Source organism: Poecilia mexicana, unplaced genomic scaffold (genome assembly GCF_051168715.1).
Source record: "Poecilia mexicana isolate PSO_F unplaced genomic scaffold, ASM5116871v1 scaffold_5, whole genome shotgun sequence".
Taxonomy (NCBI): Eukaryota; Metazoa; Chordata; class Actinopteri; order Cyprinodontiformes; family Poeciliidae; genus Poecilia; species Poecilia mexicana.
The window spans coordinates 7,095,070-7,121,197 of NW_028263374.1; the positions used below are offsets into that span (position 1 = coordinate 7,095,070).

General features: G+C 40.6%; 1 protein-coding gene across 1 annotated transcript in view; it reads left to right on the forward strand.

Moving 5' to 3' along the window:
- suclg2 (succinate-CoA ligase GDP-forming subunit beta) overlaps window positions 1-26,128 on the forward strand; it is a 106,063-nt gene that overhangs the window by 39,491 nt on the left and 40,444 nt on the right. The window contains exons 3-9 of the mRNA XM_014967238.2: window positions 10,617-10,716; window positions 12,317-12,407; window positions 14,578-14,730; window positions 17,775-17,864; window positions 19,779-19,875; window positions 23,641-23,802; window positions 25,526-25,668. Coding sequence (XP_014822724.1) covers window positions 10,617-10,716; window positions 12,317-12,407; window positions 14,578-14,730; window positions 17,775-17,864; window positions 19,779-19,875; window positions 23,641-23,802; window positions 25,526-25,668 — 836 coding nt within the window. The remainder of the gene's footprint in view (window positions 1-10,616; window positions 10,717-12,316; window positions 12,408-14,577; window positions 14,731-17,774; window positions 17,865-19,778; window positions 19,876-23,640; window positions 23,803-25,525; window positions 25,669-26,128) is intronic.

Consider the following 26,128-nt stretch of genomic DNA (forward strand, 5'->3'; position numbering starts at 1 on the left):
AAAATGTTACAAAACCAGCGTTGGAGTTGTCTGAAGTTGCTCATCCAGCCCATTGTGTATCATAGCGCGCATCTTTGTGACAATGTTTGTTTTTAACCGTTACTCTTGATGTCGAGTTCAGTCCTTACTGCACCGACATCAGAGATCCAGATGCTGATTCCCATGTAAGAGTTTTCTCCTTCACAAAGAAGTCTGTGTGGATAAAATTGTGTACTGGAAAGTCTCAGTGTATGAGCTTGTCGTGTTATGTTTTTGTTTCAAAAGATATAATCGTACAGTTGTTGTAGAAAATGCACCTCTGGCCGCTTCTCTCAAGTTGAAATCAGAAGTTGAGGAAAGCGCAGAATTACAAATGGGAGCATAAAATGTACAAGCACCTTTTGCCTTGTTCTAAGAAGCTCCAGCCATTAGACACACTTCATTACTCATCCATGGAAGTTGCATTGCAAGTAGTCCTTCTGCCCTTTGATGCATCAGCAGAATGTTGCAGCAGATGTTGGTACTTTTTTTTTTTTTTTTAATATATATATATTTTTTTTCTTCCATTGTTCATGCTGAGCTGATGGAAATTTGTTCAGTCAATATTGAAAAACGAGCAGCTCGTTTGCTGCAGTGGGTTTGTCCGTGGCTGCCGTTTCCCGCAGTTAAGCGTCTCGCGATGCCACTCGTGATGGACGCGCGCGTCGTCTCCCTCAAAGCAAATGAATGTCCCTGCGGATATCGGCGTGCGGTCATTTAGCACCCATCATCCACAACGCTATCATCATTACTGTCACCCCCTCCGGTCGCGTCGCGTTGACAGTCTCTCCGTCACGGGTTTTGAACTGCGGCTCGCTCTGTCTGAGACCTGGGCCACCTTGGGTTGTCATTAGAGGTCCCTTCTGTGTCTGAAATGCAGGTGGACTTCTCCCCTAATGAGGACTCAGCTGTCATGCAGGCAGGGAGTGGAGGAGGTGTCACATAAAGGTGTCACTGTCCGTCTGGGACACTGGTATTCTTTCCCTTTTGAGTAGCGCTCAGACGGCATTGTTACAGTGGATACAGAGACAGACAAATGGCTTGTAGATTTACAACGAGGCAGCGCTATGGTAATGGTAATGGTAACTTTTAGTCATGGCAGGACAAATAGCTGTCTTTGTCATTTTTGGAGTCGAAATCTATTGTCTTTTTAGCTCGTTGTTACGTCCTCCTGCGTCTGATCTTACTTGCACAACAGCAGCAGCGCTGGCTGACCTTTCACCTCAACCCTACAAGCAACAAGTGAACTTTCCCTCAAACCCAGAGCTCCTTATATGCGAACCTGTTTGATTTAATGTTCCTTTCCACTCACTGCATGGATGGAGAAATATGCATGTCTGACCTTTTTACAGTCTGGTAACGTTTGAAATGGTCAAAGTTTCTAAAAAGCCTCGTTTGAGCGAAGTAGAAGCAACTTCACAACTGTGTTTGAATATAAACCATCACAGAGGCTGCTTTATAAATAATCTTGACCTATTCTGCACTCTGGGTTTAGCTGTGCTTAAGTGCAATTAAAATACAATGTGTTGGCGATGCTATTACACTGATTACATTTACACAAGTAATTGTTGACCTGCGTTGACCCTCTAATATATATATATATATATATATATATATATATATATATATATATATATATATATATATAAAACAGAAAACCTTGCAGACGTGCAGTTCTTAGCTCACATAATTAACTGAACCCCAGGTTGTCATGTTTTTTTTTTTTAGGTTGTTAATATCCTCCATCGCCTTCGGTGCCTTTTACCGTTATGGGTTTCATTTTTCTTCGATTAGTGCATCACTAAAAAGCCCCATTGCAATTTGATAGTAAGCCTGAACCTAATCGTCCATTTTGACATCGTAATTGAAGTTATTTAAAGTGATGCCATTTGGCAGTAAATGAAAGCAATTTAAAATGGAATGAAAGAGGAACGCAAAGCTGCTGCTCCCTTCGCCCTGCATGGACCGTTCCACAGTAAACAAATGAAACAGACTTTACCTGGATGAACTTGAAACTGACAAAAGTTTAATGGCAACCTGTTTGTTTGTTCACAATTTAGCACAATTCAGAGTTTGCTTTTTGATTCGCTGAGTTATTTCATGTAATGACAATAAAAATGGACATAAAAGATAACAATCTGTATTTGAATCACTCTTCCTGAACAAACTGCTGACGGTGTCTCGGGTTTGAGTATTGTTGAGATTATACAGACTTATAAGGGTCCATTGAAGGAATAGTCCAGTGTATGTCTGCTCATATTTTATGTATAAGAAACAAACTATTTTTGATAAAGAAAAAAAAATCATATTTATATTTTAAGCGTAACCCCACAGCAAGCATCATATTTCATTAAGGGCATGGTGTGTTCAGGTATGTTAGTCTGTTTCAATTTGAATCCTGTGAGAAATTGGGAATTATTTAAATTAATTGTCATGATGCTAACTAAATTGTCTGTAAATTGTTTTCCAGATTCCAGACTTGCGCCGCTCATGGTGGCAGCATGTCAGATTCTGATTTGATCTTTTATTCATAAATATTTTGGCTCAGGTATTTCATGTGAAAGGATTTTTTTTTGTCTTACTGCTTTAATTTCTGACAGTGTACATGATGTGTTTTTACAACTGGGAGCTGATTGTTGCCTGAATAGCTGACAAAATAAGTGAACTATGACCTCCAACCCCAGAGGAGCAGAGAGATGCAGAGAGAAAAAGGAAGTTCAAACCATCTTTCCCATCGATCTAATCTGCAAGGATCATATCCTCATCTCTGACGTCTTCCTGCTAGACGTTCTGACTAAACGGCCAGAAGGAGCTTTAAAGAAGAGCGGCAAGAGCAAATGAGGTGGATTAGCATCTCTCCAACAACTGATGGAAATTCATTCAAGACACGTTACTGCAGAATATTGTCTCAGCTGCCCGGATATAGAGCTGTTGGCATGTCACACAACAACAGTCTTCAGATGCCCCTTCATATTTATTCAAAACTACCAGAGATTCTTCTTGTCCAAAGCAAATCTTTGAGGATGATTTGAGTTGCAACAAAATGGATTTTTTCCTTTGGGATAAATAAAGTATCTTTGATCTAAGGCGATTTTCACACTATTCCGCCTTTCTCCCAAAAAGTCCTCTGATATTGCCCAGTTCTGTACTTCTTCTACAGCACACATACCAGTGGAGAGCCCACCCTCATCCTTTTCTTTCTCCCTTGCAGATGGTGGGCAGATCTTACCGTCTCTGGATTGGCTCTCTGCCTAAATTTTTCCCCTACCAGCCAGCATCTCCCTCGTGGCGCAGCCTCCACGGCTTAATTAAATATCATTCCAAAGCTAGCCGCGGTGCTAGCCGCCATTGGGCCCCTTCGGAAAGGGAGGATGGCGGGGCAGGAGAATCGGTCTTTTTCTAGCTGCGCGCTAAATGAACAGGGTGAAAGAGAGACTTCGTATCGAAGTAGCATCCTCTCTGCCAGCTGCTGTCACAGGCGAGCGGGCTGCGAGTTGATTTGCACTCATTACGGGGAAATGAGTAAGGCCTGAGGATGATGACCGCATTACTCAGAACGCATGTGATGTGATTGGAGATGTTGTGCGATGCTTAATCTCCTCCCCTGCGTCCCCAAGAAACAGAAAATAAATGGAGATGAAAATCTTGTTCTACATCTTCACAGTGGGCCCCTCACATGATCCAAATGGAAGTGGAGAACTGATTATGCAAGATCCCCTCCCTTACACCCCCGAGAAGAAGAAGAAAAAAAGATTCTCACTCCGCTAATAACCGGAGCCCTTTCTGTAGGAGGTATTTGTAATTATAGCGGCTGCATCAAGTGAAATTATTCATTTATCCGGCTTGTCTTTGCCTTGCGCTCGGTAATGGAGGCACGCGTTCATGGAGGCACCTCGGACCGAATGCGCATTTTATTGTCGTCTGAAGGAACACACATTGGCGTCACCCTTCATTAGGCTGACCTCGATGTTTACGGATTTAATACCGCGTGTTTCCGCTGCATGAACACCCTCACCGCCGACTCGCCAGCAGCTCTCGCTGGTGTCTTTACTGATTAAATCCAACCATGTGACCTTCTCTCCTCTCGTACTTTGCGCCGTCTGAGTCGAACATAAAAGCCGAACATCTTTGTGAATTTTTTATTTTTTTTTTTTTACATAGTGCTGCTCCTTTTTTCCATCCACCCCACACTTTGCTCCGCGCTCATTATGGACCAACCTCGGCCTCAGCGTTAGAGGCCAGGTCTTGTCTGTCACAGCAGCATCAGCAGGAGCAGCTAATGGTCACCTTGCTCTTTACCATGCCCCATGTTCACTGTGATCTTGGAGGACATCATTATCTTCTCCATGCATTTCCACAAAGCGTGCCGTTTCTTAAGCAGAGAAATTCTTCCGGTTCTGCAACAGAACCGCCAGCTGGATGTTTGACAATTTGTTTGCACATTTACAAATATCTGCTCTTACATTTTCTCTCTCTTTTTATTGACCTTGCAGAAGTAAAACTTTTGCTTACATTACATTTTTTTGTGTTGCAACCACAAATGTCAATGTATTTTTCAACATAATGTAAGGCAATATTCTGAAGTGGAAAGATAGCAATACATAGTTTTTAAAAAAATAGATGAACATTTAAAAGCATGTTCTGTTTTTGTATCTGGTTTTATCCTAATATTTCATTTAATGTATTGTCCCAATATTTAAATATTTGATACTGTTGTCAATAGGTCAAACGGGTTTCTTTCTAAATTAGGAGAACAAAACCCAATCAATTACAGTAGGACAATGCTTTTTCTCTAATAGGGGAAAACAGGAAGTAGGAGACAATTCAACCCTTCTTTTGAAACCTATGTAATTTAAAAGTGTCACTTTGCAGCAGTGAAGGAGACCTGCTGCTGCTGTGCAGAGCTACTCAGGTGTGTGTTAGAATCACGGCAGCAAACCAGCAAAACGCAAAGAACTTTGCACAGTTTTTTCCCCCCCAAACTAACAGACTGAGTTGAGTAAAGCTGTTGGATGCAGGTAAAGTTAGCTAAAGGATGACTAGCTAATACCAGCACAGCACCTTAAGCTAGCTAACAAGTAGCCTCTAGGCTGCTGGTTTTGTCTATGTTTAGAAGTGGGTAGTACTTGTTACAGTTTTTGGAAAAAAGGAACTTGAGTAGTTTTACTGCACTGTGCCTTTTTCTTTTACTTGAGTAATATTATAATTACTACTTATTCATTTTGCCCCCCCCCCGCCCCCGCCCCCCTCTTGTTAAACTTTGTCTGGAGCCGGGGCTGCTTCCATGTAACCTCCTACGGCTACGGTACTAATGTGAAAAGGTTGAAGGGGTGTGAATGCTTGTGCAAGCCTCTGAGTTGTCACACAGATTGCTTCTCCAGCACCCATTTATAATTGCTGATTTGCCACGTAACAAGCAGGTTTGCCGTCAAACACTTGTGCAGCAGGAGTGAACACCTGCCTTGTTCTCACCCCATTACCTCTCTTTACGCGTTACATAGTGGAATATCTTTGCTTTACGATCTCAGCTTGCTGTTTTGAACGTCTGTGTCAGCGTGTCGGATATTTTGCCTTCCCTTCACATCCCCAACAACGCGGTCTCCCTGTTGGCCTAAATATCTTTGTTCTGCCGCTTGTATCTCTCTCTTTTTTTTTTTCTTTTTTGTTATAGCAGAAGTCATTTCCTCTGCGCTGTCCCCGTCTTCTCCTCATGCCCGCAGGACACTCTTCCTCATCTTGCTTTGAACTCTTTAATTTTTTGCATAGTAGCAGTTTTTTTTACTAACATATTTATTCATTTATAACTCCTTTCAAAGGCCTTTGCGTATGAGTGCACCTTTATTCTCCCCCCTGTCTCTCTTTCTCTCCCTTAGCTCTCCACATAGAGCAAGCCTTACTTATACAGTGTTGGTTTAATCCCCGTCGCCCTGTCAGAGACTATTTTCTCTGGTTTCTTTTCAAACTACAGCAGCTCTGAGCTCAGACAGCATTTTTCGGCTCTCTTGGCTTCTCAGCTCCTAGACAGTTTTCGCTGTGCCAATTTTTTATTTTTATTTTTAACCAGCGCAATGTCGTTGAAGCAGCTTGTGTGTTTATTTATTTTTATTTTTTTTTATTTTTCAACCAACAAGGTCAAGGTGTCTTTCTCACTGCAACAGATCGTCTCTCTTCTGCTCTTTTCACACTGATGGGATTCGTCTGACAGTGGTTGATTCCTTCCCCCTCTCATCCGAATAATCATTACTTAGTTAGATAGCATCTTTTATCAGGAGTCCTTGGTCCAAATGCAAAAGAAGATGATGGTCTACAGAGGTCTGAGGGAGACTCCTCTTCATGTCCTGCATGGTCACAGCAAAATGGTTATTTAATGAGGACATGTGATACCATCCAACATTTGATAATGTTGGATGTTTTTTTCCTCCTTTGTATCCAAAGACCCTGTTCTCAGATCAAATTAGCCCATAATGTGGTTGTTGTTATGCAGGTAGTCATGTTAATAGCAGAAGTCCTTTAAAAAGGGAAAAGTCTACAATAAAGTGTCATTATTGCTTTAATTACTATGAACTTTTTCTATATATAGTTGGATTCTAATGATGATTAAAATGAACAGTAAAGCGTCAACCAATCAACCATCCAGATAAAAAGACGACATACGAGAATCAGTTAATTACAATAAAAAAGAAAATTGATCGATATTTTTGGGAAAACTACAGAAACCCATTTTGGTTTTAGAACCATATTTAAGGTTCACATACAATTAACAGTGTTTTAAAGAAGTTGTAGAAAAGTTTAGGCCGTTTAACTAGTTCACTACATTCCCAAAAGCTTTCACTTGTCTGCTTTCACACTGTGAAACTTGACTGACATCCTGTTCTAAATCCTTAGAGTTTAATTTGATGTTGACTGTTTCAACTCTTCTGGGACTTGAAGCCTCAACACTGGAGTCTGTCAACCTCTGGGAAAACTTCCCACAAGGTTCAGGATTTAATTTCTGGGAATTATCTAGAAGCAGGTTTGCTAAGTCAGACACTGATGTTCTAATTCATCCCAAAAGTATTTTAACTTTGGGATGGAACAACCTTTGGTTGTTTGACAGAATACCTTCCTCTCTTTGGGTCAGGGTTATGATTTAAGGTCAGTACTCTATGCAGGCCAATCAAGTTCTTTTGCACCTAGAACTTTAGTACTCTGCTTTTTGCACCGGTTCACCATAATGATGGCACAGGGACCCCAAACTGGTCCCATAAAGCTGTAGGCATCGAAACTGTCCAAAATGTGCTGGCATGCTGCAGCAATGCGAGTTCCTTTCACTGGAACTATATTGGACTATTCAATGACACCATGTGCAGTGCACAGCCAATCTGTAGCAATATATCTGAGCAAATATATTTCATGACTTAACTTATTGCAAAGGTACCAGTTCGCCTTGCTGGAAGATGAGAATGAAGATGAAGATGATGATGATGATGATGATGATGATGAACAGTTCCTTCACAATATAATCTAGAATAAGGCTGCCTGACTGAGCTGCTTGGTTTTATACACCCATGGACAGTCCAGAAGGCTGATCCAGTTCTTCTGCTAAGATGATGTATTTTAATGCTAATGACACAGATGTACTGAAATTACTCATTTCAGTTGGCAAACGTTTTCAGATGACATCTGTTCGGTGTGGAATGATCAATTTCACATCTGATCAATTTACTATATCTTTACATTTTTCAGCTAGAGATGATTAAATACAGTCCGAATTTATTAAAAACTGTAAAACAGCCCTGTAGTTTCCCACTGCTTGGCCGTTTTGAAGCAGATGCTAACTGTAGCATCGTTGGCGACTCTTCTTGAGCCTGCAGCTGTCAATCATGTCAAGTCAGTTACTTTCTCGATCGGCCATCCAAAATCCTACCATGCAAATTATTTAAAAAATATTGGCGTCTTCTTCAGCAGTTTTGTAGCTGATTGTTGTTGGCCAGTCTCACCTTGATTTGCATCTTAATTGGTCGACTCCACCAAACACAGGGTAACTCAGGAAACTCTGTTCTTATGTCAAAGCAACAGTTTCAAGAACAAATAGTGACGGGTGTCGAGCGTAAAGCCTCCACCTTCCTCTCTAGGGCTTGTAATAATATCTTGTAATCTCTTTCACCAGACACAGTCACATCCTGACAGCAGTTTGCCAGACACTCTTCACTGTGACAGGAAATATTTAAATAAATCTGGTTGTCATGCCCTTTAGATGTTGTTCTACACCACTACACACCAGTGTTTGCAGTCGGCTCGTTTCCTCTTGATCAGTTCTGACTGGTGATGACCGGGTCAGACACACATTTTCTTTTCCCCCGTTCAATAAGTACATCAGACTCAAAATATATGTATATTTTTTTTGACTTCATGCAGTAAAGACATTAACCTGTTGGTCTCAGGTTGTCATTCACAATGACAGGGGTGTCAAACTCCAGTCCTCAAGGGCCGCTGTCCTGCAGTGTTTAGATGTGCCACAGGTAAAAAACAGTGGAATGAAATGGCTTAATTACCTCCTCCCTGTGTAGATCCGTTCTCCTGAGCCTTGCTAATGACCTAATTATTCTTTTCAGGTGTGGTGCAGCAGAGGCACATCTAAAAGTTGCAGGACAGAGGCCCTTGAGGACTGGAGTTTGACACCCCTGTCACTAGAGGACCCAAATTTGGGTCCTCTAGTGACAGACAGGTTAATAAATTTTCCTCTTTGATTTAGCTTTTGTTTGAAGTCCTTCTAGCTTATAGTTATGGAGTACTTTTACTTATTTAGCGACCCAGAACAGGAGCGTCTGGTTTATGTATCTTCACTCAACCCAGAGCAGGAATTAGAACAAACTTAGAATCCAGAGAAACTAGTTTTAGTTTTCCTAGAGAAACTTCTCATTACCTTAGCTCAACATTTAGCATTAAATTCAAGACCTAGAGAAACTTCTGTTAGTTTACAAATCTAGAGCAGACTTAGAAAGTACCATCTAGTTTTATCAGAACAAGAATCCAGATAAAACCCTACTAGTTTATACTTCTTTAAACATGGGAACCAATATGTAGTTTTATACTTTTGTCTTTTCTCTTTTCTTTTGCCCTTTCCTTTGCTTTACTGTTTTGTTGTATTTCTTTCTAATTCATGTACTTTGAACTGCTTTGTTGCTGAAAAATGTGCTAATAAATAAAATTGCATTGCCTTATCTAAAATGGAGATAAAAGTGTGGTAGATTGGCTTAGAATTTAATAATTTTGTCATTTCTTCATTTTCTGTTGTATTGAAAACTACTACCTTTACCAAGAAACTATCATATTTTTCTTATTTTGACAACTTATGTTAAAAAAATGTTACACTTCAGGGTTTCCACCAGAAAACTTGCTAGGCCCGGGGGTTGGGTGCCAGGGCATTTCAGAACATTCATCCAACGACCCGTCGTGTTTTTGAGTTAAAAATGTTTAAAGTTGACAGGAAATTTGAAAATATCACTTGATAATTATGTTATTGAAACATAATTATCAAGTGATATTTCTTAAAAAAATGCAAACATTTTAAAAAGACTTAAATAAATCAGCAATGCTTAGCCTGGTGGGGGCACAAGTAAAGCCTGGTGGCCCGCCAGGCTTATAATACACTGGGGGAAACCCTGCATTTATTGAATTAATACAGTGGTTGCTCAAATGAGCTTTTCATTTTACTATGTGTTGTCCATAATCTGTAGAGTAAAAGCCTGATCAATAATGTTTCGGAGAAACCTCCAGTTCAGACACAGATTTAAGATCAGGTGTGATTGATAGATAAAAATGATGTATTTTTTTTAACATCCAGTGTTTTTATCTTTCTTAGAATTGTTAGACAGGTTTGATACTCCATTAACTAACCCTGACGACGTCTTTATTTGATTGGACAAGCGGCAAATATAGTGATAACCAAGATTCTGGCATAACTCAGCTGCATGGAAAACTTCATAGGGGAGAACGTGTTTCAACTCTACTTCTGTGCTGAAAAACCCTGAGGGAGCCGACTTGCATCCATACATGTTTCATACTGCAAAGATTTGTAGGTTTTCTGCCTCTGAAATATGATTAAAAAAAATATGTCGTTCAAAGCATCAGTCTGCAACAGTTTTCTTTCTAATGATGCTGCTTTTCATTTTACTTTTAATATCCCACAATAATATTCTAATCTAAGCAAAATGATTTCCATACAGGGCGACTGCTTTCCTGTGTTTCTGCTGCTGCAGATTCAACAAAAAGCCGAACCTCTACGTTAGTGTTTCTGATCTGTCAACTGTAGTTTTGAAGATGTTTTGTTATTTTTAGCTTCACGTGCTGTAAACTCAACTCCTCCGGCGATATTTGTAAATCGCATTAACATGCTGTAGCTGTGATGGAGAGTTCTGAACAGAAGTGCAAACTTCTTACTCTCTCATAATCTGTATTCTTCTCCTGTCTTCTTTACACCCCTCTGTTTTCCACCTCGCTTCCCTTTTCAATCCTACAGACAACGGTGTTGTCTGAGGGGATGAACCCATATCTTAAGTGATCTGTCTAACTTCTCCTGAGTTTTTATTTTTTCCCCCTCCTGTTTCCTGTTTCAGATGCCAAGGAAATCGTCCTGAAAGCTCAGATTCTGGCCGGTGGGAGAGGCAAGGGTGTGTTCGACAGCGGCCTTAAAGGTGGAGTGCACTTAACTAAGGAGTAAGTGTTCCCTTATGTGCTTTTCAAAACTGAGAGTTATCGTAGAAGGTAGATTCATGTTATTTTCCCCAGTGGCAGCAGCTTTCTGAAGATGCTACTTAAGCACAAAGACACTGTCAGGATTTCTTTTGCTGCAAGTATTTCTCATCTGTTATTCTGTATTTTTTTAGGGGGGGGAAGCCTCCTTTTAATTAAATGGTGAAAAAAGCAGCTTAAAGGTTAGCCGTAGCACTTTGCACCACCAACTGTGCTGAATGACGATGACGGCCTGAGCAGAAATCTGCATTTTCTTTCCTTCAGAAATTTAAGCTGCGACTTGAAAAAGTGTCTCTTAGCTGCGGCACCCCCTATTTTCTCCCGGCACCTGAAGAAGTGTCTCCTATTTTTACCAATTGTTGCTACCACTTACTGTGGCCTTAAAGGCAAAGAATAGGAAAAAAAAGGTGATTCATGACATTTGTCGCAGGCGTGCATCAGCAGCACCTTACTTTGCAGTTTAAAATCTTCCTAAAAGTTTTTTTTTCCTTAAGTGAGACACGCTGAAGATCATCGTCCCAAGACAGTGACATGAGAGCTCGGTTCGCGCCGCCGCCATTTATCAAAGAATGAATGCATCCCTCCCCCCCCGACCACCAGCTTCATTTGTATTCTCTTACTAAACCAGAGCAGGCTTACAGAAGCAGCTCTGGTTTGCTGGGAGCTTCTAGGCAAAAAGAATAAGGAGAAGCTCATTTACAACCATCTGGATCAGAGCCCTTCAGAATTAGTCGCTTCTCTTAAAGGGCCGGTATTGGTACATGCTTTCCATGCACACAGTGCCATTTTGCAGCACAATTAAGCATTAATGTCACCTTAAGTTGTTATAAGAATGCTGTAGATATCAAACATAACTTCGATTTTGCAATTTGATGCCTTAAAATTGGGCCTCTGTCTCTTTAAGAACGTCAGCACAGCAATGCTCCTCTGTTATGCAGTTTACGCCGTTCTCAGGAGCGTTGGACTGAGTAGTTAGCATAAGCTCAGCAGACTTTTTCAGATTATTCTTGTTTTTGAAGCTATCCTTTTTTTTCCCACTTTACAATAATGTGCCACTTTGTGTTGATTAAAAATTAAGTTTTCAAGGGGAAAAAAAATGTATGTAGTTGCAGCTCGTGCTGCACAAAATCAGAAAACGGTACTATGATGACATCACTAGCAATAAATGGACAACTCCTGTCCCCTCCTCTCCACCGCTGCGTTTGTCGTGTGAGCTTCCAGTTTGGTGATCTTCAGCAGCTGCGTCGGGTTTGAGCGTCTCCTCCAAGCAGAACCCCCCGGGGGGAGGCGAGGTGTGAACTCATTACGCTTGGAATGGATTGTTGTTAGGAGGACTGGGCACACCCGACGTCGCGGCGATGATGTAGTCGCGACGTGTTGCATGGCCCTAGTTGCAAACTTGACAAACTGTGAAAACTCAAGGAGCATAAACACCTCGGCGAGGCAGCGTATGATGTAGTAATCCCCAGAGTGAGGAAGAATATGTACAATGCTATTAGGAAGTCGTAAAAAGCGGCCATTACGGTGATGGATGTTGTTTTAAGCGCCGTCTCTCCACTTTCAGCCCTGCAGTTGTTGGCGAGCTGGCTAAAAAGATGCTCGGCTTCAACCTGATTACCAAGCAGACGCCCAAAGACGGAGTGAAAGTGAAAACGGTGAGCTAAAGGAGGAAGAAAAATCCACTTTTCTCTTTCTTAATGTTTTCATTATGTTGTTTTTTTTTTTTTCTTGACCTCGTTTCTCCGAGTCCAGTAATGCTGCTCTGTGAAATGAATGTCTGGCTCCGAGTTCCCTCTCCTGCATGTAAGCAGTAGCTGTCTGCTGTTGTTTACTGCGGGTTTGTGCTGCCTGGTGTTCAGGCTTGTTGCATAAATTGAGCCAGGCCCAGTGTGAATTTAAAGTGTTTGGTAAACAACTGTTACTATGTGCCACTAACAAGCAGGAATATGATTTTTATGTATTTTATTTTTCCCCGCTCGTATGCTGCATGCAGTACCTCCTCACAGCAGACGTTTCCAGGTGATGAAGCCCTCTCAGTATCTGCTTGGTGTGTGTGTGGCTCCTGCACTCCTCTCCTTTCCCCTCATCATCCTTCTTCTTCACCGCTCCTCCTCCTCCTCCTCATTGCTGCTGCAGAGTTTACAGGTGGAATCCACTTAGCCTCAGCTAAAGTCACTCAAACAACTTTGAGTTCAGTTGTCTCAAAGGAACGGCAAAAACGATCTGTTGTTTTTTTAATTAGTTGAGAAAGAGTAGAGTTGTCTTTTTGTCTGGACATCCACCGTATTGCTTACAGTGCAGAAAATCAGACGAGACGAGGAAAAGCCGAAGAATCTTCCTTCAAGAGCAGCAGTTTTGCTTAAAGCAACACCTTTCTGATGTTTTTTTTGTTGTTGTTGTTCTTGTCTTGAACTCACACCCACCTGAAAAAAGGAGCCCGGTAGCTCTGCATCTGATTCGCCGACATGACACTGATAGATGGATGACAAGGCAGGGAGGGAGGGGAGTGTAGTTGTCGGGTGAGGAGCACCACAGGATGACATTAAATCAGGCTTATCAGGGAAACAGCGATTGGAGGAGGACCGGCGGTGAAAACATGTGTTTGGTTTGTGAGCAGAGACTGAAATGAAAATGAACTCCAGAGACTTGTTTCAGTGACTGGGCACGGCAGCGTTTGGACAAGGAAATGGAGGGCCAAGCCTTTTAACATGAAGGTTAGAGAGAGCTGTCCATTCTCATTCACACGGGTGAGAAGTGGAAGGAAACGTCCTTGTTCAAGCAGACATCGCACCAAGAAAACCGCAGCAGAACGGATGGTGTCCCGTTTGCTTTTTCCATCCCAAATGCCCTCTTTCCTTCTCTTAGTTTTTATCCGTTTGCTCCTTGATTTGTGCAATGTTTCCTGAAAGGTCCTTCTTATAACCCGTGTTAGCATGTGGAACCTACCTACTTATGTCGTCTAGTTTGTTTTGACGGTAAACAATGAGTAAATATGTCAAGGATTTCCCAGTAAAAGATAGAAAAATCCAATTGTGAAGTCACTTAAAGTGGACATTCCTCTAATTAGCATCTGCATCTTGAATAAGAGTAAGAATAAATAGAACAAAAAATAAAGATTTCTTGAATAAAATGCTTAGTTCTGGTAATTATGTAATAAAACTCCTAAAATTCAACTTCTAATTATTTTATAATATTATAGAAAGGATATAAAAAAATATTTATTACAGACATGTTGGCAGACAGTCACTGACATCTTCAACAAGCCATAGAAGATCATTGCTTTCTAATCTGACTGTGACAGAGCGCCTTTTCCCATGCATATTAATAGAAAATTGAGTGGAAGGAAGAAGTGTGGTGTGGAAGCAATCAGCCTATGGGACTTGCAAGCTAAAGCTGCAGTCATACCAGTTCATGGCCACTCTTTCTTGATTGGGATTTTCTTCATAACCACATTTTAACATAGTTTGATAGAAACCTCTGTGAACAGTCACAACTTTATCCTGGATTCATCTGTGTGTGGTGGATCTTGAAGAACTCTTGAATGAGCTTTGTTTTATTTTTTTTTTCCTTCCACTGAACCTTCATGAATATGTTCAGGTGCAGCACTCTGTGAACAGCCAGTTTCTGTAGCACTGGCCTTTTGTGGCTTATTCTCACAGCTTACAAGGATCTAAGAAAACAAATAAAGTTACATTTTTTACCAAGCTATTGAAATAAAATAACATCTCAATGACGTTCTGGTATATTGAGAAGCCGGTGTAGAGGATAAAAACATGGCGCCTCACTGCTCTGTCTGCCTCTTCACGTTTTCCTCTGCATGTCCAGGTGATGGTCGCCGAGGCTCTGGACATAAGCAGAGAGACGTATTTTGCCATCCTAATGGACCGGGCCTGCAATGGTCCAGTAATGGTGGGAAGCCCCCAGGGAGGGATGGACATCGAGGAGGTGGCCGCCACCACCCCAGAGCTCATCTTTAAGGTACGTCACTTCTGGTTTGAAATATTGAGATATTGACAGGAAGTCTATTTTATTTATTTATTTATTTTTTGCAGAATTAGAAATAGTTTGGAGTTTTACAAAAGCATCCACTGACTCTTAGCAAGTTTGTTCCTTTGGGAAAACTAGTGAGCGTTTAGCGTTTTATTTGGATTTGAAGTTGGGCCAAGTTACCAAGCTAACATTTAAGGAGGGATTTCGTTTCTCGTCCAGTTGATTCTCGTGTCTCTGCAGCAGCAGGTTGGGCCTCAATTTAAACAAACGGAGACGCATTAAAAGGCTGTTTATGCTTTCTATTGCTTCTCATTAATCTTCAATGGGAGCTGCTTGGCGAGTCCCTGGCTCTGTTAGCAGATGGACAACTTTAAGCACCACATATGCCTTCATCTTGTCACATATACTCATGCAACTTCCAAGGTCAGAGGTCAGCGTATTGTAAAGCTTCGGCTCTACATCTCCGATGGAGTGTTTTCAGACAAAGATTATTTTTGGTATAAAAGTTTTTTTATTATTATTTTTAAGGAGATTAAAAATGTTTCATGAGCTTGGCATGAGATTAAGTTGTTTTCGCCATGTGTGTGTTTTTGTTTTGTTTTTTTTTCTTGGCGGACATATTTGAACTAAAATAAGCTGGATGATGAGCATCAGGTTACAGTGCAATTTATTTTTCTTTTTACATTTGGCTTTAGGTCCAAACATTTGCTATGTGAAGCCAGGTGTTTCATGTGCTTTTTTTTTATTTTTTTGGTAATAAGCTTTGGATGAAAATGCTGTTGGATTTTAAAGCTTCGCTCCATTCAAAGCTTTTCTGTCCTACTTTAACTCTACTTTAATGGCCTGATTAGAGAAGTGCCAGGATGACAGCAAACCTTCAGCAACTCTTGGTTGTGCTCAAAATTACCATTTGACAGTCAAGTAAAAGATCTTTGGTCACCATTTTTCTCTGGCTGTATTTTTCAGATGTGCCTCTTTATGGCTTCAGGACCCTCCGGTTTGTGCTTTTGGATCTGTACCTTCACTGAACGTGAAGGCTGGATTGTTCTTAGTCTCCAGCTTTCCTTTCAGTCTGTTTTTAAGTATCCAATGTGAAACTCAATCTGCATGAGGAGCCTGTCTTAATTATGTATAATAACTTTGGCGGAGCACACGTGGGGGACTACGTCCAAGTTGTAGAAGCATTACAAAGATCTCTGATTGCACCGTTACGTGCCAAAGCTTTTTAGAGGGTCTGGACAAAAAATGAACTGAACTTTTCTGTTAATTTCACTCTTCTGTTTGAAGCTAATTAACAAGGCTCTCCAAAAATCAGATTTCACTGGGGGGGATTTCACATATATGTGTGTGTTCGTACGACTGAAACAGGACTGAAGTAATTTAAAAACTGTGCCTTTCCACTGTATTCCTACATACAAAGTAAATGGCTTTGTATAGTATAAAGTAACAAATAAGCAAATGAAAAAAAAACATACTCTTGAAAATGAAAAATAAAAACAAGTTTGGATTTTCTGAAGTGTGGTTCTGTTGAGAGGTTGTAACCACGAGAAGTTGACGACATCTAAAAATCCACCTTTCAATTTATTTATTTATTTATTTTAAGGTTTTATTGGCTCTAGTGGCCTTTATTTGATAGTTAATTGACAGAAAAGTTGATAATGAGAGATGGGGAAAGACATGCGGCAAAGGTCACCAGGCCGGGAATCGAACCTGCGACGGCCGCGTCGAGGACCAAGGCCTCCATACATGGGTTGTGCTTAACGCCTGCACCACCACAGCACATCCCACCTTTCAATTTTGATGTAAATTTTTTCCAAACAATGCCCCCCTAAAAATTTACTCAACAAAAACAAAAAATCATTAACAAAATTCATCAGGACCACTTTACTTCATCTGGCATATCTGGTTACATAATAGCATTTATTCTAGTGTCAGCATAAAAACTGGAGTTGTGCGCTAAAAGTCTTGAAGAGACGACACAGTAGGACAACTTTGGGTTTGCCTCCATCTACACCCCACCTTTTCACTCTTCGTTTAATATCAGTTTTCTTAAAAGTCAACAAAATAATTCAATGACATCTTGCCAATCTACTTCTTGTTTTAAAAAGTTCATGATTGGATGCACTCTCCCTTATTGATGGCCCAGGTTGGATGTTCTGCTCCTTCCTTTCCCTCTCCTGTTTTTCACCTCTTTCCTCCATTTGTTACCGTCTTAATGATCCTCTGCTCAGATGTTCCTGTCTTGGTTCTCTCTACCCCTCATTACCCTTGCCGGGGCCGTCTCCGGGAGCAGACATCCAGTACCTCTTCATTTGATTTAAACACCACATCTACACGTTACACAAGCGAACGCTTTCTGTAACGCAGACCGTAAACATTAGGCTGATCACACAGCAGTGTAGGATGTCTGGATATCCTTTAGCAATAGCGATGCCTGGGTTTCCAGGGAGTTTCCACTACACAAGGATTATCTAGAAAACTCTAACGATGGTGGAACTGGAAAATATGTGAGTAGGATTGGACAAATATGGGTTTTTACTGACAAAATAAGAGTTATGCCAAACTTTTACAGTGATGATCTCAGTGGAATGACGACAGTAAGCGAGACTCTATTGGTCACTGCAGCTTCCAGTTTGTGTGATGGGAGAAATGAATGCTTAAAATTGATGTTTGAAGCAAAATGACAGCTTTACAAAACGGGGGAATCACATCTTTATAAGTTTAGCCCACGCAATGTTTAGCTAGTTTTCATCTGGAAAACAGGTTAAGCATCGAATTATCAATGAGTCAAAACAGGTAAAATGTCGCCTTCTTACCCACATGTCAACATTCTGGTTTTATAAAAGTGAAGACTGACTGACCATCCTCTCAGCTGAACCAGGAAACATCTCTGATATCTGCCATGCAGAGAAACAGGACAGACATAAGCTCCCTTTCTAAATATACGATGAGATGGCTCTGTTTTTGTTTTGGTGCTTCTCCCTTTCTTCAGTTGTTTCATGTCTCCTTCTTGTGCTCTGCTGTTCCTCCAGGAAGTCATAGATATATATAAAGGCATGCAAGACGACCAGGCGCTTCGCATGGCAGCTAATTTGGGTTTCAAAGGACCTCTGCAAAGACAGGTAATGAGCCCACCGAAGGCTTGAAAGCTACAATGCCAAGAGGCGGCAGAAGGATTTTGCAATTCATGTGTGCACACAGACGGGACGGGTTTGCATTTGCAAACACGCCGCTCTTCTTCTGTTATTAGTTTCCCGTGGGCAGCATGTTGAAGGGTCATTACGGCGGACTCACCTGCCAGGTGTTGGATGGTTGTAGCTGGTAGTGAGTCACGACACTGAGATAGATCCAGGGAGCCGACATCGCTGATGACAGAACCAGCCACACAGTGATTTTGGGATCAGTGCATTTAGGGACGTTGCGGTTTCGCTGGAAATCCTCCCCCTGTAACATCTGGTCTGTGAAACGAGAGGGTTTGTTTTCTTTTCAACCCCAACTTTTAAAATTCACCTTTGACCTTCATCGGTCCGTTAAATGAGGGAAGACGAGCCCAGCCCTCGCAGTCCAAATGAGAACGAGTTGCTTTGAAACTCTGTCTTTTGGCATCAGGTCAGTAATTTGTTTGCTTTTCAACGGCACAAAAAAATATCAGATTAAGCCGACAGCTACAACACACGAAGCACATATACACAAAGACAAACTAGCACATATAAGTCAGACAAACTAGAGTTGAATACATGTTTGCTTTTGATTGTGCAATACCCCCGAATGCCCTCCTCTGCCCTCCACTCCTCCCATTATTTGTGATCTTTTCCATTTGCAGGGTGTTGAAAGGGCATTGATTTTGAACAGGCACGAGGGAAAATAGAAAAGGATTGGGTAAATGTCTGCATTGTTAGTTTGCTTTTGCCCCGGCTGCCTCCGAGTCGGCTGCCAGACTCTTTCATTCTGTTAAAATTAAAACACTTCAAAAATAACTTTTCTGCTTCCAATAAGCTATTTGAGGACAGGAGAGATGTTCAGTGCATGCCAGGGCTGTTTTTTTTTTAAAGACAGGAATAGAAAAAGTCTTCTGCAGTTTGTATAAGGACAAAATTGTGGACTTTAGCTGTGGAATCAGTTTTGCTTTTTATCGCAGTACTAAAGCAGTTAAAGAAGAAAGGTTCAGTCATGTCACATGCATGTTTTCACGTCACAACCACGTTATATGGACTTAGAAATGCAGTTGAGTAGTGTTTCATTTTAAAGAGGAAGTAAAGTGACACACGGTTCAAGATTTTTGTCACAAATGAAAATGTTAGAAGTGTGGTGTGCATGTTTTCTTTTCGTTCCGGATGCCCCGAAATTACAATAAAGTGGGACCAGTCACTTTACTGGAAAGTAAGTAAGTAAGAAAGAAAGTAAGAAAGAAAGTAAGCTTGTTAGTAAATTTAATGTTATTTAGTCACCACAGTTCTGTTAAGTCTCCACAGTTTGCTAGAGAGAAAACAAACAGCAGAGATGAAGCCGTGGAGACGTTTCAAGCACGACTGACTTATAAGAAAAAAGCACTCCACACTTCTCAGATTTTTATTTGCAAAAACCCCCCATAAACCTGTTTCACCCTGCCCTTTTACAGAATGATACACTTCTATGTATTAGACTGTCACATAAAATCCTTCCAAAAAACAAAAGTTTATGTTTCTAACCAAGTGTACGGCAAATCAGTTTTTTCTTTTTTTTTTTACAAGGCGCAGCTACAGTATGCTGCAGCTGCAGAGATGTTGCCATAATCCTATATATGTAAAAAAAACAAAAACAAACAGTCGAAGTGTGTTGATTTGTGCTCGATTTCTTGCCTAGCTGGTCTTTAAAGATAGAAAACCAATTTTTGTCTGCATGTGCGTCTCGATGCAGAACGGGCTCTAACTAACGGGGCCGACGTCGGGAGCCGATTTGCCCTGTTTTCACGCAGCTTGTGTGCAGAAGCTGAGTGGCCTCGGTGGGGGCTCGGAGTCAAACCATCAGGTAATTACTGTCGTCTGTGGACTTTGCAGGCAGCGGATCAGATTAAGAGGCTCTATGATCTGTTCCTGAAAGTCGACGCCACTCAAGTTGAAGTCAATCCGCTCGGAGAGACTCCCGAAGGACAAGGTACCGTGTTTCGCAGTGGAATGGCTTTTTGCATTTTTTATTTTTTTCATGTTAATGATTTCCAGAATTGTATTTATTTTAATAAAATAAAGCGAAAGAACGCAGCGAGTTGCAAAGATGCTATCGTCTCAGAGCTGAACGCGTTGCAGGATGTGAAGTGTGCTCTAATTGCAACACACTGACATCAGCCACTTGTCAACATGACTTTATCTGCTTCAAAATACAGATGGCTTCAGGGAGCAGAGCTCTGTATTTTCACACCATGCTGCTGCTTCAGTTCTGATAGCGATTTTTAAGCTCATCCAGAAGTAAGAGGGAAAAAAAAGCAACCTCTCATGCTTCCCTGGTGTACCACAGTCTCAATATGATTCAGAAAAACACTCAAACACACACACACACACACACACACACACACACACACACACACACACACACACACACAAAGAAATCTATCAATTAGATATGTTTCTGAGAAAAGGGGATCAGGGTAATTCCAGGTCCTCAAAACGCCTGCAGGTACATTTGGATTAGTAACAGACATCAGAAGGGTTCTTTTAAGTTACTATTAGAAATAATTAACATTTTTCTCAGATATATTTTCCTATGTTTCTAAAACCCAAAGCCAGTTTATTATTGTTACATGTGGATGTTCTGGGCCAGACTCCACAAACCCCATTCAGACCTCACTAATTGTCAAGGAGTTTAGTCACTTGAGTGAGTAATAAAGGAGCAGGAATCCTCCAGTCAGAAATCTTCCTTACTCCTTATACATGAAAGGCAGATTAGGACAAATTGAAATTAAAGGTTACAAAACCCCTTCAATAGGCTCTCTGTTTAGCAGCTCGCTTTAGCCTCTCACCGCTTTCATCCACAGAAACAACTATCGATATGATGCACAAAGCATCCGGCAGTACAGAAAAGGAAAACGACTCGATGAGGTTCAGCGTGTTTCAGCTATGAGCTGAACCTCACTGCACTACGCTGCATTCGCTCTAGTCCTGCTCAGTTTGCTTTAATCAAACTGCTAGCTGCTAGCGACGCTGAAGTTCGCGAAGTACTCCATTAAATTGGTATTTTGCAATTTTCATCAAATATTACTTAGGAAGGAAAACCCAGGCCGTCTTTACGAGCAGCATTAAGGGATAAAGACCTGCAGCTTGGCATGTAGCTTTGTCTCCTGTCCCTTTGTGTTTGGGAACATTTAGACAGAAGGTTGTTTTCTGATCAGAGCAGCTTTCAATGGGTTGCTCATACGCTTCATTCTTAGTACATGCACTGCCTTTTAGGGCTCCCCTGAGAAGTCCTGACTAGGTTTAAGGCTTATTGTCGCTGTCTCCATTATAACGGCAACTGCATTAAAATATTTATGTGTTGTTTCGATGCTCTTTGATTTTATTTGAATCTTCTCTCTCCCCAGCTCCCATTAGCTGTCTTGTATTTGGAGGTGTGTGCGCGTATCTTTGGGTTTGTGAGTTTAGGCCTGATTCAGACCTTCTCTTTGTGTCTGTCACAGTTAAGGTGTCTGTGAAGCAGCTTTATGGTATTTATGTTAGCATAAGAAAGCTGTGACGGTTTCTGCATCAGTTTAAAATAAACCCTAGACTGTCTGATTCTCCTGTTGTCTGTGAGCTGACCCATAAAGCGTTGATTAAAAGCAGACGTCATGGAGTTGTGCCATATTAGGTCCTGGAATTGCTTCTGTTAGAATATTTTTATCTACTTCTCTGGTGTATTTAAAGATCCAGGTGTGGTACGGTAACATTTTATTGCAACTACCATCCTTAGATTTCCCTTTTATAGCTTGCAAATTTTGACCAAATTTATTGCACATGTTGAAATAATTTACATCATTCGCTCGCAGTAAAAATCTACACAATGTGACTCTAGCTCAGGTTAACGGGGTTACATTTCAAGTCCTCATCATTCATCTGACAGACATTTTACCCTGTCACAACAAATCATGTCCGACCTTGCAGCACTGATTTTTGTTAAACTTGTGCTGAACTTGTTTTTTGTTTTTTTTACATTCTTTCAAAGAAAGAAGGGGAAAAAAAGGAAAATAAGACCAGTTTTCATTTTCTCTAACACTGAACAGATATAAGGAGATGTGTTCTGTCGAGACATCACAGCAAGATTACTTGCATCTTTAATGTCACGCAGGTTAAAATCAGATTTGTGTTCAAGTGTACTTTATTTTAAAAGATATGAATAATAACAGGATAAAAGGTTTATGCTGAGGTATTTAAATATTTCTTTTCTGTGTGCTGGAAGGCCGATATTGAAGCATCTACGGCTCAGTCTGTGCATGTAACCATTTACCATGTCTTAAAGAAAAGTATATCCATTTTTTAAAAATGTGAGCATATTTAAAAACATAACTGTTAAATTGATTTTATTAATGTGCATTTTAAAACTAAAATGTATTGTTTGAAGCAATTTTCCGTGTTGTATTTATCTGTAGCCTACAGTGTAGTTACATAATAAAAAATGTTATGGATTTATTAAAACCTTTAGATTTTGATTACAGGCCTAGATATTTTGTAACTTGTAAAAAAATTAAAAGAGCTGTAAAGGAAATATTACTTTTTTTATTTTATGTTAGCTATCCACAAGCTAGCACACTCTTACTACTAGCATATTTGTCTGATAAGGAACAAACTCAAAGTATTTCAATCAGTCTTCTAAAAAATAAAAATAAAAAAAAATGTTATTTTAACACACAATTTTATATCGGCTGAAAATTTTTATTTTTTCTGGCAAGAAAGTAGAGATGCGTGAAGCAGGCTAGCTAGCAGGCTAGCTGGTCTTGTTTCAAGTTGTCTTGTTTACCTTTACTTAGTTTCTTCATGATTAATGTCCTCAAATTCCCAGTTTTGTATTTCCAGCCATATTGAAAATGATCACAGAGCAATAACACGGTTCCAGGCTGTTTCTCTAAATATTTCAAGATGTTTTTGGTGAAATAAAACAAAAAAAAATATCTTCAGAATGACCGAAATGTTTTTAGATAGTTCGTAAATAAGGAAAATATAGCACACCTCTTTTAATTGGGAATAAATACCATTGATTTGGAATATGAGCATCTGCCTGGCTTTAATTATCCAAATAATTATTGAGTCTTCTGTCAAAGTACCTTAGAGCTCCTTTAAGGAATTGAGCTCAATTTTAAATAAATGAATCAAACACAAATTACTAAATGTTTCCGTCATTAGCGTGCATCCTGGAACTTCAAGCTGCACGATGCACTCAAAAATAGCATGCAGGGGAAGAAGCGTACGAATCAGGAAGTATCATCCATATTCCCGAGGGGCCACTTTTCTGCACATGTTTTGAAGTTTTCCCACTTCAGCACACACTATTTAACTAAGCTAGTCTGTGTTCTCTAGGTCTTGATGAGATGTGGGAAAATTCTTTGTAACGTCTAAACATGTGGCAGCAGAAAATCACCAAAAAATAAGAGAAAGTGGAGGATGAAGAACTTCACAACTATGCAAAGGATAGTACGCACCTAAAAATGTTAAGCTATGATGCTGATTAGCAATTGTTAAGTAACCACGACCAGGGAGGAAGAAGGACAAATTTCCCTCTGCTCATTCATTTAATGTTTTTAAAAATCATAATTGGTTTCCATTTATCTTGTCCAGTTCCTCCAATTCTTTGCCTTTTCTTTTTACATTTCCCAGCAGTTTGCGTTTTTCTCGCTGACTCCGTCCCTAACTCCGCCTTCATCATCCTTTCTGTTTTTGCCCACCTGTGTCTTCCTAGTGGTCTGCTTCGATGCCAAGATCAACTTTGACGACAACGCCGAGTTCCGTCAGAAAGACGTGTTCGCCATGGATGACATGACGGAGAGCGACGCCACGGAGATGGAGGCGGCCAAGTGGGATCTTAAATACATCGGAATGGACGGAAACATCGCCTGCTTTGGTAAGACGACGGAGCGCCGTCACAGACCGCATCCACCTTGGACACACAAACAGTAACAAGTAAATGAGTCACTGTCAGTAGGTGGACACCTCCTGGCAAATGGCTTTGACCGTCTTACAGCAAAAACCGTGTCGGGGGGAAGGAGGAAACCGCTGTAGCTCTCGTCTACGTTACAAGCAGCTTTCTGAAGACTCCAGAAATGAACGCTGCCATAACCAATGGATTCTAATTAGCCATAATCCGCCCAGAAAGTCTCCAGTGAGCCAGATTGTTAGCATTCTCATTAAAGGCCTCCTCTCTTGTCATAAATCAAAGCTTTTACAGTGTACAGCAGCACTAACAGGTGCTCTCACTCCTTACCCCGTAGCCTCCTAAACACATTAGATGTGTGTTAACACCCTCGTCACCGCCGCTTTCCTGCTCGCTCCCCTCCCCCAATTCTGCATCCCCTGCTCCCACTCTCTTAAAGTAACAACAGCTTTTAAGACCCCGCAGCTTCCTTGAGAGCTCCGTAAGGCACCAAAGTGACAGCTGTTAAAGCAAATTTCCCTTTTACTGAGACCTCAGTCGGAGGGGGAGCTTGCCAGGACGCAATTTCAGCTTGTCTAAACCAAATGAGGTAAGACATACTTGTGCCACTGGCCCCTGCACAACCCAGCAGGGTGATGGTACAGACGGCAGGCCGTTATAAAAAAATAAATAAAAAATACAGCTGAAAAAATACATTAGATTGAAAATATAAACTTTTTTTTTTTTTCACTAAATGTATAAGGCATGAATTTCAAGCTTGATTTCTGTAACAATCCATGTAGGATTGTTACACCTGTAAGGAAATCAACACAACTGAGTTTTTAACCTTTGTGTGAAAAAGACACAGAGAAATAAATTACACATGTGCTCTGAAATGTGTTTAATAAATATTATAAATTAGTTTTTTTTTATGACACTTTCCGGATGTCACTTGTATGACTGATGGAGTCACGTTGCTTAGATGTAATTTTGACCAATTCTTCCCCATAATGTGTCATCAAACCTTAAAGTTTGACACATCGCTCCTTTTCTCAAGTACCTTCAGTTCTTTGCCTCTGTGTTTGGGATCAAGACAGTCCCATTATTTATTTATTTATTTATTCTTTTATTCTTTGAAGAACAATGAACAACGCCATTCCACCATAATCACGATGTGTGCTATGAAATCAAAAACATTCACTGGGCTACTTAAATGTTCTTTAGGAAACTTTAAAAAGACTTCAGTGTGAGTTTTCTTCAGTAGTGGAGTCTTGTGCAGCGAGAGTGGAAAAGGCCATGACAAATGAATGTATTACTGTAGTGGTCATTTTTACACATCTTTACAGAGAAATGATGGAGGAAGCACCTGGTTGAAGATGGTTTGTGATGAAATTATGTCCTTTCTATGTTCGGATCATACATATAAATGTCTTCACCTTTAGATTCAGAGTCTCTGTATATGCTGTTGAAAAACAATTAGGACTAAAGTAGTTGATATAATTATTATTTGCACTGACAGATTTCGTGACTTCCCATTTTATTACCCAGATCTTAATTTATGGACCAATTTATACTGATTTCAGTGCTTGAGTTGAATTCCAAGTCTAATATTTACAGAGAAAGTTACTGAGGTCTTCAGTACCTGTTTACTTGCTCTGATGTCTTGCTAAGCTATACATATATATTTATTTATTTATTTTTATTTTTTCTTCAGTGAACGGAGCCGGTCTGGCCATGGCAACATGTGACATCATTGACCTCCATGGGGGAAAGCCAGCTAATTTCCTGGACCTCGGGGGCGGCGTCAAAGAGAGGCAGGTGTACGAGGCTTTTAAGCTGCTGACTGCTGACCCAAAGGTAACGACTGGCTGTCAACAAAAGTGGTTGGCTTCTCTTTCTGTCGCACAGCTTAACCACATGGATCAAGCCCATCAGTGAATCGGCTTCCTTATATCGTCGAAATTCAGCTTCACGACCTGTTACTATTATATAAGTCATGTTTCTTGTCAAAAAGTTTTTTTTTTTTTTTTTTGGTTGGCTATTGCCGTGGCGCTCAGACAGTAGCACTCATTAGTGGGGCTTGGCGTTTGTCCGTGCTTCACAGAGTTAAAACAGGCTTTTGTGTCGTCATATTTCATCATTTTGGTTGCTGAGAGCAGATGAACTCCATTCCCAGCTGCATGTTTGGATGTCAGAGGCTTGTTTCAATAGCCGTCATCATGCGCATATCAAAAAATAAATAAAAAAAAGTACAGTCAGTCAGAAGCGCGCTTCTGAGAGTCGAAGTGAGTGACAGCTTGGGCTGTTTTGCAACTCT